The sequence below is a fragment of the Lipophrys pholis genome (assembly GCF_963383615.2).
Source record: "Lipophrys pholis genome assembly, chromosome: 5".
Lineage (NCBI taxonomy): Eukaryota > Metazoa > Chordata > Actinopteri > Blenniiformes > Blenniidae > Lipophrys > Lipophrys pholis.
The window spans coordinates 30,286,463-30,306,201 of NC_137628.1; the positions used below are offsets into that span (position 1 = coordinate 30,286,463).

At 42.0% G+C, this 19,739-nt stretch overlaps 1 protein-coding gene across 1 annotated transcript; it reads left to right on the top strand.

Annotated features, from left to right (window-relative positions):
• The first annotated feature begins 1,298 nt into the window (after window positions 1-1,298).
• shoc2 (SHOC2 leucine rich repeat scaffold protein) lies at window positions 1,299-17,829 on the top strand. Its single transcript, XM_080463544.1, has 9 exons — window positions 1,299-1,394; window positions 8,816-9,893; window positions 10,901-11,038; window positions 11,177-11,307; window positions 11,705-11,893; window positions 12,882-13,004; window positions 13,178-13,315; window positions 14,035-14,152; window positions 15,839-17,829. Exons 2-9 carry the CDS (start codon window positions 9,191-9,193, stop codon window positions 16,045-16,047), a joined length of 1,749 nt encoding a protein of 582 aa, XP_080319670.1. The 5' UTR covers window positions 1,299-1,394; window positions 8,816-9,190; the 3' UTR covers window positions 16,048-17,829.
• Window positions 17,830-19,739: the final 1,910 nt, after the last annotated feature.

The following is a 19,739-nucleotide window of genomic DNA, read 5'->3' on the forward strand; positions in this document are numbered from 1 at the left end:
TTTTTCACAATATTTTAGACTCCCCTCTACATTTTCTCATGATTAAGGTTAAAAAACAACAGTCGCACGGATAAAATGGAAAATATCTCTTCTGAAATCCACACGGGTGATTGTAACTACAAATACAGCACTGAAATAAGGACTTTGGGCTGGCATGTACACTTCACTACTAAAATCAAATATTGTATCTGAATATACATGCACTTTAAAATATTATAATTGTACGTGGTTAGTAATTGACCTTTTCCATTCCAGACTTTGATATTCAGACTCTCCTGTACATTTTGTTCTGATCTTTCCAGATCAGCACAAGCTGATGCTGCTTGTAAATGATTATAATGAATTATAAATGAATGGATATGTGGAAGGTGTGGTCTTTGCTATGGACGTCTGTGTTGATAACATATCATAATTAGAGGATTTCTCTTTTAAACCTAGTCAGACAGACACGTTAAAACATGTGCTGAACACATCCAGGACTGATTGCGACAGCGGCAGTACATCTACCCCCAGGGCAGACCAGTCTTCATCACAGTGTCTGCAGGTAGCGCGTTTGGTGTCCAAAACTAACGTCACAGAGAGAATGCATAGATTTAATGTGCAACTGATGCAGGAGGAAAAAACAAACAAACAAATAACAACAATTTGAAATGTTAAATGTGAGTATAATCTTTAAATCTTTGAAAGTCCGGGAAGTGATCTTGTGAGAGTCATGGACACTTTCACATAAGTTAGATTCACTAATTAACATGAAATGCATGCTTTATTGGACTGTGAGAGGCAACACACTCATGCTCAGGGAGAACATGCAACTGGAAGCTTTCTGCTTTCAGGTGAGAAGGCATGGTCGGCTGGCATGCCACTTTTCAAATGTTATTTCATTGATTTTGAGTCCCTTTTAATCTAATTTTAACTGTGTAAGTACAATATTGATAATAAAAAATAGAATTTTCATGACATCAGTAGCCTTATCATGACACATGCTGGCTGTAGAAGTAATATTTTGGGCCTCTAGAAGTGGGGATTGATTTTCTTGTGGCCCTCTCAGTGAAGGAAAGTTCCTCTGCACAGATCCACTGAGCAGTTTAATGCACATTTTCTAGAAAGACACACGCATGACAATGAGAAAAGTCCCAGTTGGAGCGTCTGTGTGGATCAGGACTGTGTTGTGACTGTGAGGTTGTAAAATGATGAATATTTGATTGCATTTCAAAGTCTCGTGATAACATTGGTTAGGCGTGTGAATGACGCAGTTTGGTGGCCGGGGAGGAGGAGGAGGAGGAGGAGGAGGAAGGAGGGAGGGAGGGGGAGGAGGAAGGGGAGGGAGCGGAGCGGAGCAGCAGTGTAGGAAAAGAGGAGGAAGCAGAAAGGATGGTGGAGTCACACCTCTGAAGGTAAAACACTTATTTTATCGCATTACTAGCGGACCTTTGCGACCCCACCTCCCTCCGCACGGTACCGCGGCGGCCGCTCGACGCCCCGCTCGGCGGGGCTGCGGTTCGCGTGCCGCCCCTGTGTCATTCTGCGGTGGAGAGTACGAACGCACTCTTTTGTTCAGCTTCGGAATGGCCGCTGTTTTTCACTGTGTTTTCTTTTTTTTTTTTTCTTTCCGCGGCTCGTATTCCGTGCGGGGATGGTTCCCGCTCCCACACCGTGTCCGCTGCTCGGTCCGCGCCCGGAGCGCCGGGTGTGAGCCGCCTCCAGCGGCCCCTCTCTCCTGCTGTCTGCCGGCCGTTAGCGCTCAGCTGGCGGCTGCACAGATTTCCTCCTCTCGGTCGAACTGGCGGCAGACGGGTCGGTCCGGGCAGCCGCTCGGCTCGGGCCTGCGCCGCATTCGGGCCACTGGCATGAAGCGAACCGCTGGACATGAATATCGAGTACGTCCGGGGGAACCTGGACAGCCTCCAGCACACATCGCGGCGGTTGGTTGCATCGTTCCACGCCGACGTTTCTCCGCTCGGTTCGAGAAAATCTCTCGCTTAACGTCCAGTGAGCCGCGGAGCTAACGCGCTGGTAGCCGCGGAGCTAACGCGCTGGTAGCCGCGGAGCTAACGCGCTGGGAGCCGCCGTTAGCCACCTAGCCCTCTGTTGACGTTTCGCGTCGCTGTTTGTATTTCCTGCTGTCAGTCGGTTTAGCACCTTCACAAATCGGCTTTTTCAAAAGCCTAAGTTCATTCTTTAAACACGCGTCTACTGTAGATGTCTCCCCGACTGGCTAAACAACTGTTTCCATTAAAATCTGGACGTTTTAGCCGCGGCGGGCAGGCTAAGGAAAACGAGCTATGCTAGCCGAGTGTTGTCGGTGAACGTAAACGTTATTTCTAGATTATTACCGTCAGTCCGGGGACCGTACGGGCGCCCCGGCATCGAGTGATTCAGATTTAATGTTCATAATGAAGTGATTGGTTGAATCCCAACAGGAGACTGGACTTTCGGTTCTGTTGGTAATCTGCTCCCCAGGATTTGTCATCAGCTCGCGGGGTCATGTGGAGGCTGTGCGGCGGCTGCTTTCGCAATTCTCGCCTCCTGTATCACCCGGATAATTATCTGAGCCGACATGCCCGACTGTTCCCCGATTTGTTACGTCTTGTATGTGAGAAATGAACGACTGTCAAGCTATGAGAAAAATGTGGCTGGGTTTTTAAGACGTTCCTCCTCCTCCTCCTCCTCCTCATTCTCATCATCATTTCACTTTATATTTTTCTTGAATCTTCGTCTGATTATCTTCGTTATCTGCATCGCTGCAGTTTTGTTTTAAGGGCTTTTGAAAACACAGACTGGACTTTCTCCAGTCTTTATCTTGAAAATTGCAAACAAAACAAATACTATTCATCATGTTTGCTATTTTGGTCACCTCTGCTGTCAGCAAATGTTTCACCACAACACTATCTGCTGTGTTGTTTGTCTATAGGAAGCACTGACCCAAGTTCATGCTTTAGAGAATAATGGAATCGGTAAAGAAATATGACAGAATCAAATATAAGTGAGGAATTCCAGATGAACCATATGCCAGGATAGTGTTGAAAAGACAAGCTTTTAATGTCAAGCAAGCACTTTCATTTAGAACAATATTAGAAGTTGTAGCACAATGTCACCACTCTTTAAAAGGTCTTGACTGTTAAAGACGATTTCTTTTTTCTCTATCGACAAACCCCGGGCAGGTGTCTCTTGTACTTGGAATAAAGCAATAAAAAGTGACAGGATTTCAGTTTAGTCTTCATGTGTTCACTGAGATGAACCATGTCAATTTTAAATACTCTACTTTCTTTCAGGGATTCATTTCCAACTTTGGTAACGATAACTGATCCCTGCTTTTCACCCATTTCATTGTATTCCCTGGTTCTGTGAGCCTGGAGATACTCTAATGGACAAACGGAGAACAGTAGCTGCTTCTACTCAGACCTAAATGCAGTGACATTAGCAGACGGGACCAAGGTATCCTTAATGGAAAGTTCATTAGTCACAATATGGGAAGTCCAAGGGCCAATTTATGGTGGTGTTGTGGCCGCGATGATGGACACGCATTAGCTTTTTCTGCATTAGTCCAGCCTCATGTTTACATTGGATGAAAGTTCTGACTCGTGAATTGGATCTCCTACCTGTTGCTTCACTCTCACTTGGTGTACCTGGTAACAGCAAAATGCCAATTGAGTTTGAGGTGGTTTCATCCTCATTTTACACTGTTAATGAGAAATGTATAATCTGACCACCCTCTGTTTTTCTTTGACCATCACTGACACATTGAATGTGATTCCTGTGCCACAGTTACGAGGTGAACGTCTTCTCACGAGCTGAATGCGTGCTTAGGTGGGGCGGCTGGCCTACAGATATGTCAACACCTGCTGGGTCATGTTTGTTTAGCAGCAGTAAGTTGATGTGAGGTTATGTTTAGTACATTAAAGACATTTTCCTGGTTTGGAGAAGCATACTTGATACCAGCAGCTCTCGAAACATTTAGAAGTGCCTCATTTTGTCTTATTGTAAGCGGTTTGCTTCTTTTTTTTTTTTTTTTTCACCCCTTTCTCAAACAGAATAGACTTCACACATAAGACCCACCTCAGATCAAATATTGAAATGTTTTTAATGTTTGGTGTAATGTCTGTAAATTAAGCATAAGTTTAAAGATGGCTTAAAGCGTCACTTTTTATATCGTTGCAAGAAAATCGGTGCATATATGTGCACAGACTGCAAAGCTTTAGTATTTGAAAAAGCTATTGTTTGTATTCATCACTTTTAACAGAAAAGTTTGATAGTGTGCACTATTAGGCAGCATTCAAGATCTCCAAAGATATCAAATCAAATTAAAAAAACTTGCATTTGTGCAGAACCATTGAGGATTTCCTATGATGGAACAGAATTTTTGAAATATGCAAGAAAATGCATTTGTGTGGAGTTTAATTTCCCCAGATTTTGCAATTAACTTCAAAACAATTGCTCTTGATTGACAGCCCCAATTGTTCCATATTTGTTGGCTTCAGAGCAGAATCACTGCTGTTCATGCACGAGATGGGAGAAAAATCCTGTTTGTGTTTATTGCATATCATATTATTAGTACAATATTTGTCAACATTAATACATTTAACCCGTTTTTACAAGGGTTTCCCAACTTTTCATTACAAACTCAGAACGTTTCAGGATTATTTTGAAGAAAGCACTTCATGGCCGACGCGCCTGTTTTGTTTTAGTTAATGCTTAATTAGAAGATGTCAATAAGTTCCTGCTGAACTGAGCTTATTTATCTAAAATTCATACTATCTATACGGCCATCAATACAGTTGCTCAATTAATTGCTAAACTTTTTTTCTCGGTTCTGTCGGACAGTGACAGATTAGTAGGTATGCCTTTAAATGCGGCGCTAGATCAGTAAAGATAATGTTTACTGGCAGTTTGTTCGGAGCAGAAAGATGTACTCCTGCAGAGACAGAGAGCACAACCATAAAAGGAAGTTGCTTGCACAGTTTAGTTTACATGGTCTCAGCAGTTAAGCTGGTCTGGCTATTCTCATCTCATGTTAGCAGTTATTTACTACACAGGTATCCCCCTTCCAGTCAGTGTTAAATGTCCATCTCTTTGTTTATGACGGGCAGAAAGAGCAGCGGATACCTTTTCATTATTAACACAACACACTGTTAGTCACTCTGTCATGTAAGGGCCGCCGCTATTGACCGAACATTTCTTTTACCCGAAAGGTCACGTGACCTGTTGTTGTGGGGGACTTCATGCTTTGAAGGCCACTTCTAAAGATTACTCTCAGCAGTTCTAACCTTTTCACTTGGCTCTGATCCGGAGCCAAACCTGCCTCTCTTTTCACCACAGCTTAGCCGGTAGTAGTGCTGAAAACTTTGCACAGTCACCACTGTGCAGCAGCAGCAGCAGAGCCACCGGATCAGCCCGTCACGTCTTTGAAACAACTTGATGAAACACACAATCCTTTTTATAAGTATCCAGGCTGATTATTCTTCAGATTATGTGGAGATGGCTTGCTGACATCATGCTCGAGTGGAGAGTTAAGGCTTACTGTAATGTCAACAGCCGCTCGTCCGTGTTTGTTTAGAAGGACTACGTTGATGTAATGCTACGCTCGGGACATTAAACAGATTTTCTTGCTCTGGCAAAGCTCAGTCTGGACCACGTACCTTGTGGTGCTGAGAACTCGCCCAACCAGTCCGACTGTGTTTGCATGAAGGAGAATATTGTTTGAGCACTAATGCTTTTAATGTTTTTGCTAATTGATAATTCATTTCTGCAACACATAGAACAAAACAATACTGGAACACATTTGTAATAAAGAGTACCGACATGGTAGCTGTCAAGAGAGGAATGGAAATGATGATTTGTAAAAGATTTTGCTTCAGTTATTTATAGAAAACTGAGAAAGATACCACATTGTGACTATAGCATTAAAATGTTATGCAGTTTTTTCTTGTTTGTTGCCCTCATACAGACAGGAGGGGTGAGAGATGTCGAGCAGCACTGGCTTCAGATTGGCTTCATGCCACTTCTCAGCCAATGAGATGATTTGGGGCCGACCTCATACCGCTGTAGGAATCGGCTGAATCGCTTCTGGAAAGAAATTAAAACTTCTGTGTATCGTACTGATTATAAGATGTTTACAGGATTCCTATTCAGAAAAAGGTGTTTTCAGACTTTCTTCATGCTATTGCAGTGAAGAGAGTTTCTGCACGATACATTAACAACAATGGAGAATTCCAGAATGAAGTTAATGGGATTTCTCACACCATCATCTTGATCAGCGGCTCGCTAACAGGCTCAACATACTTAAATGTTTGTTTTAATGTTCTCCGCACGCATGTGGTTACATTACAAGGACATAAACCACCAACTGATGGTCTGGCATGCAAACTACAGTTTTTTTTCATCTTTTCTTGCCTTCCTGTGGTCAGAGCGATTGTTAGGAAAACACAAAACGACGCAGTGGAACGTTCTTTTGTGAGCAATTTCTCAGGTGTTTCCTGGTCTAACAGCGAGTTTGAAACGGTGTCCAGCATCTGGAGCTGGCTTGTCCTAAAGTCACAGATCATTGTACTGACCCGACACATTTCTTCATAACACCGGGAGCTGAATGTTAAACTTCAACATTGAAGACCACACCACTTTTTGGACCTACTTCCAGGAAAAAAAAGCTTTAAAGTTGGACCAATGCTGTATTATGATCATGATTCTAGTCTCTGGATAACTTGTTCCTCTATCACAAACAACTTCCGTTAATTTATTTTCGATTATTTCCATTTTCAAATTGAGATTTCTAAGCAATACATTAAGTGATCCTGGTTAAGTGACATACTGCGGTTCAAACTACATTACAATAACCCAAATTCCAAATTTGTCCGTGATGAATTGGTGCAGTATTGGTGTTACCTTAAAAACAAGTGAAACAAAGGTCGAGCCTGATGGGCTGGTAATGTGTAGTACATGTGTCTGCAAACCTTTAGGACCAAAATAACTCTTTGCCACTTTACAGCAAATAATAATGTTCTGAAGCAGCAAATATGTATAACAGCGCTCATATAGTCGTTCTTATAGTTTTAGGTTGCGTTTACATTTCCCTGTTGGATCCAGACCAGAGTCTCTTCATGGAGTTTCTGGGAAAGTGTTTTGTTTGGGCATCTCGAACGACTAACCCCGAACTCAGAACCACAGTTAACAAGATCTCTGGTTCCCTTGAACCTCGATCTCTGTTCTCATGCAAACAGTCTCGCTAGCGGGCGGGGTGAGAGGACGTGACGTAGATGTAGTGCATTCTGGGTAGTAAACAAAGGGCTAACCGTACGAATCAGAAGCAGACCCAGAAAGAAAAGGTTGTAAAATATCTTGCGTGCAGACGTGGGGTAGAGGGGAAGAAGTAGTGATGAAGACTCTCATTGATATCTGGTCTGAAGACTTTATATCACGGTTGTTTGTGGCTACCTATTAGCCACTAGCGAACTAGCCTAGCCACCACGAGCTAAAGCAGCAGGACTTACAGTTTCGGTCGGGACCAATCAATGAGCCGTGTTTCTTCTTCACTTCCTCTCTGGTCAGTGTTTGTTTCAGGTGACAGCGCCCCCAAACCAGCAGCTGGTGTAACTGCGTGACGTTTTCCAGTCTGATCCGGTCTCAAAAGTGCTGCTTTAATGACAGCCAAATGAAATGGAGATTTTTTATTTCTTTTTCTTTTTCAATCAATTATATTTGCTGTAGCTGTTTAAACCATTTTATCTGTTTTGCGGTTATTCAGCTGTTTTGACTGATTTCCAGTAATTTTAGCTAATTACTCATTTCACACGGTCAAATGCATTTGGCTGTTCTGGACAGTTTTGTTTTTTTCTGTCTGGATTTATGCCTTTTTTCTATATTGTAGGTACTGTTTTAGCCTTTTTTTAAAAATCTATATATATACCTTTTTCAGTCCCTTTTAACAATTTTTGCTTTGATAGTTATGATTTATTTAGTTATTTTAGCCAGGAGATGCAGCTTCTGTTTGAAAAGGGGTTTGGACTGGAAATCAGTCAAAAATAAGATAGAAATGTTTATTTACATTTAGTTTTGTGAAGACTTCAGAGAGCTCAAGAGCCATATGTGGCTCTGAAGCCACTGGTTGATCCCGGGTCTAATATTTACACATCACATCACAATTTTGGGAAATGTATTTTGTTTTTATATTCTAATAGTATTGTATAATGTGGTGTGTAGGTCCTACAAGAAGAATCTGAAGAGTTGATATGAAAGAGCCGTGTCTTCTGTTAGTCTTTAACAAGCTGTAGATGCACAGGGATAAGAAAGTACTGCTTCGTTGAAATTACTTCACAGATATTGTTTGGCTCCTTAAGTTCTAACTCGTGGAATTATTTATTTACACGGGTCCATTTATTTATTTATTTATTTTATACTATTGTCATTTTAAAGAGCGGAGTGATTGACAGATCATCAGCGGTAGCCCCAAAGTTTAAGCAGTGAGATTATAACTGCATCAAATCCCACTTCAGGATAAATGTCAAGAAGGGTATCCGGTATAAAAGTTGTGCAGAGTCAAACATGCAATTCACAAAACCGCTGCAGCCGCACGTGAACTTAGCATTCTTAATAAGATAATGATCATCGATCAGTTACACTAATCATTAGTTGCCATCGCAGGATTTTTTTGTTCCTCCAATAACTGTTTGACTTGAACAACTGTTTGAAGACAATTTGAAGAAACTATTGAAGCTGGACATGAAGCTTTACTTGGAGAATACTGGGCATTGTCAAATTGTGACCGTTTTTTTTTGTTTTTTATATATATACAGAACTTGTGTTTTTCTCTTCTTCTCAACAGGAAATATCTAAAGGTTTGAAGAAGAAAAAACAACCTTCATGACCTTCGCAGTCCAAAAGAAGTTTCATCCGAAGATCCTGGGATTGTATGCAGTTCAGACACTGGAGCATGTGGCTTGTGGATGCCGCAATCCAGCTACTTCAAAGGATTATTTCTCCCATGGCATTTTAACAAGGGAACAAAGTATCACAAGTATCCAAAAACTTTTTGGATCACAAGACCTTTATTTCCAGGGTAATCATAAATCTGTGGGCCTGCACGGTGATGTTTTCTTCAAAAGCCTCTTTGGCTGTCTGCGTCTCTTTTTTGCTCAATAAGTAACCTGACAAGAGAGACTCCCATGAGCAACTCTGCAGGAGCACCGATAACGTCGACATGAGTAGTACTTTAGGCAAAGAAAAAGATTCAAAAGAAAAGGACCCAAAAGGTGGTCCGGCGGGTAAAGAAAGGGAAAAGGAGGCGAAGGCTTTGGCCGGCTTAGTCAAGGATGGGGGCAAAGAAACGAAGACCAAAGGGAAAGATGCCAAAGACGGAAAGAAGGACACCAGCAGCTCCACACCGGGTGTTGCCTTCTCTGTTGACAATACGATAAAGCGGCCAAATCCGGCCCCAGGTACACGCAAGAAGTCCAGCAATGCAGAGGTGATCAAAGAGCTCAACAAGTGTCGTGAGGAGAACTCCATGAGGCTGGATCTTTCCAAACGGTCCATCCACATGCTGCCCGCCTCCATTAAAGAGCTGACGCAGTTGGCTGAACTCTACTTGTACAGCAACAAGCTGCAGAGCCTGCCGGCCGAGGTGGGCTGCCTCTCGGGCCTGGCCACGCTGGCCCTCAGCGAGAACTCCCTGACCAGTTTGCCCGATTCCCTGGACTCCCTGAAGAAGCTTCGAATGCTCGACCTCCGGCACAACAAGCTGAGGGAGATCCCGGCCGTGGTCTACCGCCTGACGTCGCTCGCCACGCTGTACCTGCGCTTTAATCGCATCACGACGGTGGAGAAGGACATCCGGAACCTGTCAAAGCTCACCATGCTCAGCATCCGCGAGAACAAGATTAAACAGCTGCCCGCAGAGATCGGTGAGTGTTGGGCTGGTTTCCCTCTGTGTCGGGACGACACAGAGAACGACTACTGGGTTTAACATTTATCAAATATCAAGCTGGGCGCACTGAACATCATTAGATATCTCTCTTTAAACGATATTTGATATATTTTGATACTGGGATCGTATAAAAAGCTGACAGGCCCTCCTAGTCAGACATGGCTGATCCCCTTTTTATTCAATTGTGTTGTTTTAAGAGCGCTTTTTAGAGAAACTTGCTTTCTCTAGTGTATTCAACACATGGTCACTGTGTACAAATTTATGTTGCATATTATTCCACACCACATACAATACAGCTCTGTTTTGGTGGAGGTGGTATTGAAACATCTATGACAGTTTAACATTTAGTAAAGTTAAAATCAGCTGGTCCTACCAGCATTCTATTCTCCCTCTTCTCTATTTAACCCTAATTTGACCTATTTTGTTACTGGGCTCGTACAAACCGCTGGAAAGCCCCTCCTTTTCAGACATTCCCATAAAACTAAAGGAAAGTCTGTTCATTTATATGTTTTACATTGTGATTAAGAAATGTATGTTGCACAGATTATTCTACACCACAATGGACCAATGACAGAAACCAAAGATGAAATAGCTTGGGATTGAAAAAAGGTGTTAAATGTATATAGAGAAGGCTGGTTAGGGTCTTTGCTGTGGTTCACAGGGAGAAAAAGGTGAGGCTGTCTTTGTCCTGCACATCAACTTCAGGTCGCAGCTCAAACAAGAGAATACAAACACTCGTATTTCCTAAAAGTTGAAATGTCTAGTAATTAATAGTCAACAACAAGCAACATTTGTATGTTAAAATAACACAGTATGAGTTACGAAGGTAATATTAGTGCTGAGTTTTTACTATGTTCAAGTTAGACATGAAAGTTTTTCTTCTGTAGGACGATCATGAAGCATGTATGTTTGGATGTATTTTATCCAAAAGCACTTTGGTCTGCCGAGAAGTTTAATCTGAATTTGCTGCTCTTCTTTCTTCAGGGGAGCTTTGCATCCTCATCACTCTGGATGTTGCCCATAATCAGTTGGAGCACCTACCCAAGGAGATTGGAAATTGCACACAGATAACCAACCTTGACTTGCAGCACAATGAGCTCCTGGACCTCCCAGAGACCATAGGTACATGAAAATACATTTTCAAATGATTTGGGACCAAAAGCAAATATCATTAATCAATTATCCTCTTTTGTTTGACTTAACCTGTCGTTCACAACAGTCAGGACTTAGAAGGCATTTTTTTTGTCCTCTTTGTTCCAGGAAATCTGGCCAGCATAAATCGCTTAGGCCTGAGATATAATAGATTGTCAGCCATCCCCAGATCGTTAGCCAAATGTCGAGAACTGGAGGAGCTAAACCTGGAAAACAACAACATTTCGGTGTTACCAGAGGTAAGCACAACATGGCTCATCAGTGTTCTGTTGCACGTATATTCATCTGCATACCGTGTGTGTCAATATCAATTAGACTTTCGAATTTGTTTTCATTGAAGGGTTTCTTGTGCTGCTGTTGAATGAAAGTCCCTCAAATGTGTTTAAAGTTTCTCTTCTTCTCTCAGTGACGTGTTGAAGTTCCCTGGATGCAAATTGTTAGTCATGATTTCCGCTAAAATATGTGCAACAGAGATTGTACAGAATTCTGTGCACTTTTCTAAACGCCTGTGTGCCGTTGCTCGTTTCTTATCCTGGTGAAGACCACTGGTGCAGCCCCTGTAAACATGGCTGCCGCTGCTGCAGCACCGTCGTGTCTGGATAATACAACATCTGTCCTGTGTCTGTGTCTCATCAGGGCCTGCTGTCCAGTTTGGTGAACTTGACGAGTTTAACGCTGGCGAGGAACTGCTTCCAGTCGTACCCGGTGGGCGGGCCGTCCCAGTTCTCCACCATTTACTCCCTCAACATGGAGCACAACCGCATCAACAAGATTCCCTTTGGTATCTTCTTCAAGGCCAAAGTGTTGAGCAAGCTTAACATGAAGGTGCATATGTGTGTTTGGATTTAGGGTTAGTGGGGAAAATACTTTCCAGTCAGTTATTAGAGTCACTACATAACTACATTTTCTAACTAACATTTTATTCTACATTTTCAACTTGACAACAAAGGAGAGTACAGGTGTGAGTTATCCATCCCAAATGTTTCCATAACTTTTATCATCTTGTACGACGAAGTGAAACATCACTTGTCTCCGTTTTTCATTCTGACGTGTTACATTGTCCAGACCAGTGAACCAACATCACCTGAATCAGGGAAAATGAATATATGATGCATTTTGAACTAAAAAGAGAATTTAGAAAATGTTTATTGATAAAGGAGAGTGACCAACAAGTGGGGATGCTTCAGAAATATTCCCTTTTTAATCATAATTAACTTCATTGTCATAAAACCAAAATCTCTTCAGTTCAGTTGCTTCTGGCTTTGTTTTTTTTTGTTTTGCTTTTTTGACAGACCAACTATATTTTCACTCACAAATATGAAAAATCAAAGATCAACACTGAGATCCTTCCATCCTCATGCTTTCACCTGCAAACACCTCATTGAACAAAACCCAGAGAGTTTTCATCCTGGATTGTGTTCACTTTAATAAAACACATATCCTGTGTTGTACCTGCGCTTGGCCAGGTAGCATATCTCATCAAACTTTGCAGCTCTTCTATTATCTGAAATAGCAGTTGTCAACTAACATTACAAATCATTGTTGCCACCTGTTGTTAAGGAGTGTATATGAACAATACTGCATTTTTATCTATTCGTTTTTCATCCTGTGAAATGTCACCGTTCCACTTTCAGGTTATCAAGTCGTGTTCAATGAAGCCTCAATGTTTTGTGCTCTGTTTCTCCTGAGAACATTTCAGTGTGGCGCCAGGTGACATGGCGGCCTCAGGAACAGTGCTGTCCTTGTGCCGAGTCCTTGAGGCTCTGGATTGTCAGTAATGTTGCTGACAGAGATGCTCCATTGTCTTCCACAGGACAACCAGTTAACATCTCTGCCGCTGGACTTTGGCACATGGACCAGCATGGTTGAACTCAGCCTGGCCACCAACCAGCTGACCAAGATCCCGGAGGACATCTGTGGTCTTGTCTCACTGGAGGTCAGGGTTTTTGTTTTTTATGCACATATAAGGACATTAGTTTGACAGAAAGTCATATTGTACAAACTTTTTACAAACCCTTATAAAATGATAGCGTTGCGACGTCTTCAAACACTCACATGGTGGATAAGAAGTTAGCTGCAGTGACGACAAAAACTACTTTGTCTTCACAGGTGTTAATATTGTCCAATAATCTTCTGAAGAAGTTACCACACGGTATTGGGAATCTGAGAAAGTTACGAGAGCTCGACTTGGAGGAGAACAAGTTGGAATGTCTACCTAACGAAATCGCCTATCTTAAAGATTTACAGGTGAGTTCTGCCACATGCTCGTCTCCCTGAGTTTAGAGTTTAATGTGTTCTGGTTTGTTTCGTCTTGTGAAGTAGAACCAGGAAGTACTGAGATCCAGATTATATTTTACAGTGAATCTGATAACAACAACAACAACAAAAGCACTTTTGCATCAAGTTGATCAAACTTCCTACACTAATTAGAAAAGATGGTTAGTAAAATCTGTAAATGGAGGACTTGAGCCGGCTGTTTTGTTTTTCCCATGTTAAAGTCAATGAACGACCACAAAGTTAAATATTTTTTGGGAGCAACTTTTCTTTTGAAACGGAACCAGTTTTCATGTTTTTACAAATGCTAGAGGAACATACCCTGAAAGCCAAAGCATAAAGTCCAACAAACTCCAAGCAGACCTACATCAGGGCGAAGCTGTCGAACTATTTAAAGATCGAAGTGTTCCCCTGGGCGCAGTGTCCCCGGTTGATGAGAAGCTGGAGGGGTTTGAGAGCGGAATGGAATCCTGCATTTACACTGGAAGATCATTTCCAGGTCTACTGAAGAGAAAAGTTACGCTGCCGCACATCAGTAAAAGTTAAATGACACAAATGATTTTTCTGCTCCGACGAGACAAAGTTTGACAGGAAGTGATTTGATTTTCATGTATTTAGTTAAAAACCATTTGAATGAATCTGATGCTGTTTTGGAATGGCTGGTTGAGTAAAGACTTTGTTTGCCCCCCAAGAAATTGGTGTTGACGAATAATCAGCTGACCACGTTACCCCGAGGTATCGGCCACCTCACCAACCTGACTCACCTGGGTCTGGGGGAAAACCTGCTGCAACACCTTCCTGAGGAGATCGGTAAGAGATTCACCACTCTGCCAGCTGACACACTGTCAATGTATTTATTGATTTAAAATGGATCTACTGTGACTGAGTCACATATTGTTCTAGGAAAAAAAAGATAAAATTTTATTATAATATCTACCATTTCATCCCGTCAGAAAATATCTCATAATCCACCTATAGCAGCACCTTAACCTATTTAAGGTGCTGCTCTGGTGAGAACGGGGGAACTGTTTCGAACGCATTCAGAGGCAACAACGATCAGGTCCAATGCCTAGATTTCCTTGGGATATTTCAATCCATTTATTTAAATGAGGTTTTCCACAGTCCAAAAGTTGCTGCCTGTCATCAGTCACTCAGCCCAATACTGAGTTCCTATGGTCCACATTTAATCTTTCCTCCCTGCTGCCACTCTCCCTGGAACGGTTCAAAACTGTGTCTGCTCCCCTGTCCTGTACACCTGGCATTGATTAGGTGGAAGCTTTATGACCTCCACCTTGCCCTAGCGCCACCTAGTGGGCGAATATAAAATCTTAACAAATGGCAAGTCATCAGGAGGACACACACAAACAGAAATAAACAATAAACCCATAAAATGGCTCCTACACCACCATAAATCCTCAACTTTCACATTGTAAAGTTTCTGCTCAGGTCAGGAGTTATGCCACAGATTATGAGGAATGAAGGAAAAAGCTGAACACAAATGTATTCTGAGAGTATTCTGATCCAGGTAACCAGTTCACTTACATCTGTGGCATGAAAGAAACTGAGTTTGAACTGGAAATAACTACACAACCGAACTTGTGCTGCACAAATGAAGAAATGAATGAATGAACGCCACTGACGTCAGACCTTCCAGTTTGTATTGACTTCGACTGGCGAACGCTTGTCAAATATCACACCAAAACAAAAGTGTGGTCCAGACGATGGGCGAGAACGAGCGGCGAGGAATCCCAAACCAGGGGGAGGCCGTCTCTCACAGCCCTGAGAACCAGAGCAAGCTTCTCTAGTTACTGACCTGAACTCTGCTCCTGTCGGATCCTCCAAATATCCCCCAAGACTTTTCTAGCCGTCACTTAAGCTTATTGTTTTCATTTCAATATACTATTTACTATCGTATAATCCTCAGGTTATTTGTGCTCTGCACTGCTTGTAACCACGATTTCTCCTTCAAAACCCAATAGAAAAAGACACAGGGGGGCATCAAACAACAAGCCTCTGAGTAGAAAGAAGGAGCTGGGATAAAACCACAACCCTGTCCTGAATGTGCAACAAAGAAATGACAGAATTTCACTCCAGCAATTCGAGTGTTTGGGATCATCTTGATGCTCAACATGAAGCCACAAGCACAGACGCTGATGTCCATTTAAATTCAAACATTTCATTATAAATGTTTAAACGACTTAAATTTAGTTGCATAAATTCTATTAAATCGTTTGTTTATCCACCTAAATGGTTAAATGTTGCTTCTTTTATCAAATACTGAGTTATTTAAAATACAATTATTATATATTTTCTAAAATATTATAATAAAGAACATTAGTCTGTGGTTTTCTGTCAAACATTTCAGATTACTTTGCATGGAGTGACAGTGATCCGCATGTTTAGGTTCGATGCTCATCTTTGTCTTCAGTCAGCGCTTTGGCTGTTCCTTCAAAGTGTAACCCCCCCCCCCCCCCCCCCCCCTCTGTCCGTCGCCAGGCACACTGGAGAACCTGGAGGAGCTGTACCTCAACGACAACCCCAACCTGCACAGCCTCCCGTTCGAGCTGGCCCTCTGCAGCAAGCTGTCCATCATGAGCATTGAGAACTGCCCCCTCACTCACCTGCCACCCCAGATCGTGGCCGGAGGCCCCTCCTTCATCATCCAGTTCCTGAAGATGCAGGGACCGTACCGTGCCATGGTCTGAGCCCCGACGCCAGTCCTGCTCTGCTCCGCATCCCCTCATTACCTGTATCATACACTGTAAAGGATCCAGACTCCCTACAATCAGTGTCGGGGGAGGGGAGGGGAGGGGAGGAGGGGGAGGCTCTCCAACCTTCCTCGGGCAGAAACGAGGCGACTCTCTGGAAACTTCCATGTTGCTCCAGAGTTTTATCCCGTTTCGTCATTTTAGGACCGCCGCCGCCGCCCGACTCATCTTTCATTCCAAATCACACACCAGGAAAATCTTTCCATCTATTTGCCAAAACTGAAGATATCTAAAGTTCTATATATATATATTGAGTAACTGTGAGCTAAGTGGCAAGTCTTTCCACCATCTGAACCATCTGAACCATCTGAACCGCGCTCCCATTGCCAATGTATCCACAGTAACTGCGAGCGTCTCACGTGAGCGAGGATACAGTTGTATGCAAAAACAACAAAAAAAGTCTTTGGAACTTCTCATTTATTGCTGCTGCCGTAATGTTCTTGTTTTACTTTCTTTTGATATTCCTCTTTTTTTTTATATATCATCTTCCCTCGGCATAACTTATGTTAATTGCTTCTTGATAGAGAACAAAGGTCTAATGATGATGTGCTTTTATGTTCTGTTTTATATTTAGTTTTTTTTTTTTTTACACATTTTTTTAAACTGTGCCTATGTTTGGAGTGACCCCACGGGTCATTTCTAAACACAATTGCCCATGAGAATACAAAGAGATAAATTATTTCAATAACTTTTTTTTTTTTTTTTTAATTATTACTGCTGTTTTTACTTTTCTTTTTTTTCTTTTTTTTTGTGTTCTTGTTGCATTAATCTGTCAAAGGAAACAATATCGGTGTTAAAACAGGGCGACTGGAGGTCTTTAAGAAATGGCAGCAGTAGTAGAAGCTGGTAATGAACACAACATATGAGAAATGCCAATCATACAAGCTTGAAATGAGCAGAACGGACTTCTTCTCCTCCGCCTCGCTTGATTTTTGTGAAACACAAAGGTATTGGAAAAGTCCAACATAGACAGGTGATGGGATAAATGATGTTTTCTATTTTATTTTATTTGATAAATGTATACAAATCCTGGTTGTTGCCTTGAGTGCAATTTTAGTTGTTTACTGGTTTGATCTTATCTTCAGTGTTGGGCTGCAGAGTCGTCCGGTTGATCATTGACCAACATATCAAGTTTTTAAAAAACAAAGTGGTGAGTGTATCAGTTTCCAAACTATTTCATAATAAAACCTTCACAGGTAAATTCTCCTTCTGGACACTTTTTCTGTAATTGAATTTTTTTTTTTTTTTTTTTTTACAGCGTCTCCTAAAATTGTTAATGACTTCACTGAAGATATTCTGTTGATTTGTAATTTAAATTTGTTTTTCTTAGATATCCTTTTTTTTCTTTTTGTCCCACACTGTCCCAGCAATGCTGCTGCTCTTTTGCACTTTTTCTAAACAACAGAAATAAGAAGACATCGGCATCCTTTACAAAAGAAAAACACAACAGCCTCTCTTTGCTGTATTCCAATGGGAGCATTTTGTTTCTTAAGTATTTTATCTGTTTATCATGTAAATTTATCTCGGTTAAATATAGATGAAGTTGGTTTTTGGGGCTCGAGGAGATTTTTGTGGGAATGAAACGTTTAGAGGCGACCCACTGTCATCACGGGGTGAAACTGCAGTCAATTTAAAATTATTTTACATTGGGGTTTTTTTTTCTAAGAGATGAAATTTGTATTGGGTTAGTATTACTTCAAGTGATTGTACATTAAAAATCCACACAAAAGGTCCTGAAATCAACTTTTTTTTTTTTTTTTTTTAAATGTTCTAGCATCTTTTTTCATTCATTCATTTTTTGTTTGTTTTGTATTGAGTTGTGTGGGTCTACTTTCTTTGCAGCGGCTTGGTGTGTTGAGGGTTCGGGGAGGTGGTTCCCAATGAAACGCTGCTTCTGATTTACCAGCAGAACCTGTTGCTGCTTTTTCGCCGACTGTAACATGTTTGAGACGAGGGGGAGCCGGGCAGAGCGGGGAACCTGCGAGGGACGAACCCACAGACCACCTTCTCTTTCGGCGGCTCGGCGGTGGTTTTCACATGCAGATCAAACCGATCGGACAAAAAGAAACGACAAAAAAAAAAACCACGAGACGACACACAACAAGGTGCATATTTGAGCTTAACGCAGTTTCAGTACAAGACTGTCGGGAAAAGAAACAAACAAAAAAAAAAAAAAAATGTAAAAAGGGCTTTCTGTGTTCACGCTCAACGACACACCGGAGGCATTGCATTCCTGGGTTTTCTATAAAAGCTTTGGAAGTTTCTTTTTGTGTGTGTGTGTGTGTGTGTGTGTGTGTGTGTGTGTATTTACTTTTAGCTGTAAACAATTGTGTGAAAAATGCCTTCAACGAGTACTCAAAGTGAGATGTGCATTAGGTATGCAGCGCGAGTGCTGTGACCCGTTTCTACAGTCCGTCTCTGTTTTAACTCCTTTCATGTGCCATTTTTGCAGAGTGGGGAGGAGCCAGAGTGGGGGGCGGGGCTTAGTGATTGTTTGGTGGTGGTTGGGATGGGGGGGGGCAGACCTCTGACCTCTGACCACCAACAGCTGGATCACAGCGACCTGTCGCGTCCAAAACAACTGGGAGTGTTTCTGTCTTTTACTTTCTAGGGTCTGATGTTTCGGGTGTTCCAGAATCAGAAGTCGACTCGCTCCCTTCTTCTTTCTTTTCTTTTCTTTTCTTTTCTTTTCTTTGCCGTTCCTGCATCATACGACTTGTTGAGTTCCTTGCCTGGTTACTTTGTACAGGAAACGAAGCATGTTGAACACATATTTGACATGATTTGTCTGGGTCAGAATCGGGTGTTTGTTTCTTTTTGCATAGACGACTTTGATTTAGTGGCTATTTGGTGTATCTGCAAATGCTCCCTTTTTGTATATTGCAAAGGGTGTCGAAGCATTGTGTGGCAATGCTTCTCCTACTTAATCTATATTGACAAGCAGCCTTAATGGTCTTTTTTTATGTGTTTGTTTGGCTATTCCTTGTGTCAATGGCCACTGACTGTACTTAATGACAAACAACTGGTTGTTCCGATGTAAATTTTGGGTCGAGTTTCTTCTGTCTTATTTTCATTTTTGTTTCCTTTGACTCTGTACAGTAATCTGATGGTGGACTCAGTATTACACAAACCTGTCATGTGATGAGAGTTTTACAAGCCGAGTGCAATGGAAGGTAATGCCATTATCCTGACGTCTCGCTTGTCTTCGGCATTAAAGGGGTGTTCCACCAAATTTGGCTTGTATTTTTTTTGGGCGGGGCGCAAACTTTTCTATTTATACATTTTATTTTATTTATAATTTTAATGTGCTTGTCTTTTAATTCTAACAAACCACATCATGAAGATCGGGCAGGAACAATTCTCCATGGAAACACAGTCCAGCTCCTGTGAAGGCCACACTCGGTTCCACACTTTGGTCAGTTTTTGGTGGAATGGTTCTTTAATGTGAAGCTGCCCACTGGGTCCCACCGCTCACTGACCCCCCCCACCCCCCACCTACCCCACCACCCACCACCCTGTTCAATCAGCAGACAGATAATCAGGTCTCCTCCTCGGACTCAACACAGTTAGAACCGGGGTCATGGGGTCGAATCGTGTATGTGTGTGCGTGTGTGGGGGGGGGTGGGTGG

Excerpts from the sequence above, each read along its gene's own strand:
- shoc2 (XM_080463544.1), top strand. The coding sequence starts at position 9,191 with ATGAGTAGTACTTTAGGCAAAGAAAAAGATTCAAAAGAAAAGGACCCA. Across the intron at positions 13,005-13,177 it reads GTGGTCTTGTCTCACTGGAG|GTGTTAATATTGTCCAATAA; the intron begins GTCAGGGTTTTT and ends TTGTCTTCACAG. Across the intron at positions 14,153-15,838 it reads ACACCTTCCTGAGGAGATCG|GCACACTGGAGAACCTGGAG; the intron begins GTAAGAGATTCA and ends GTCCGTCGCCAG.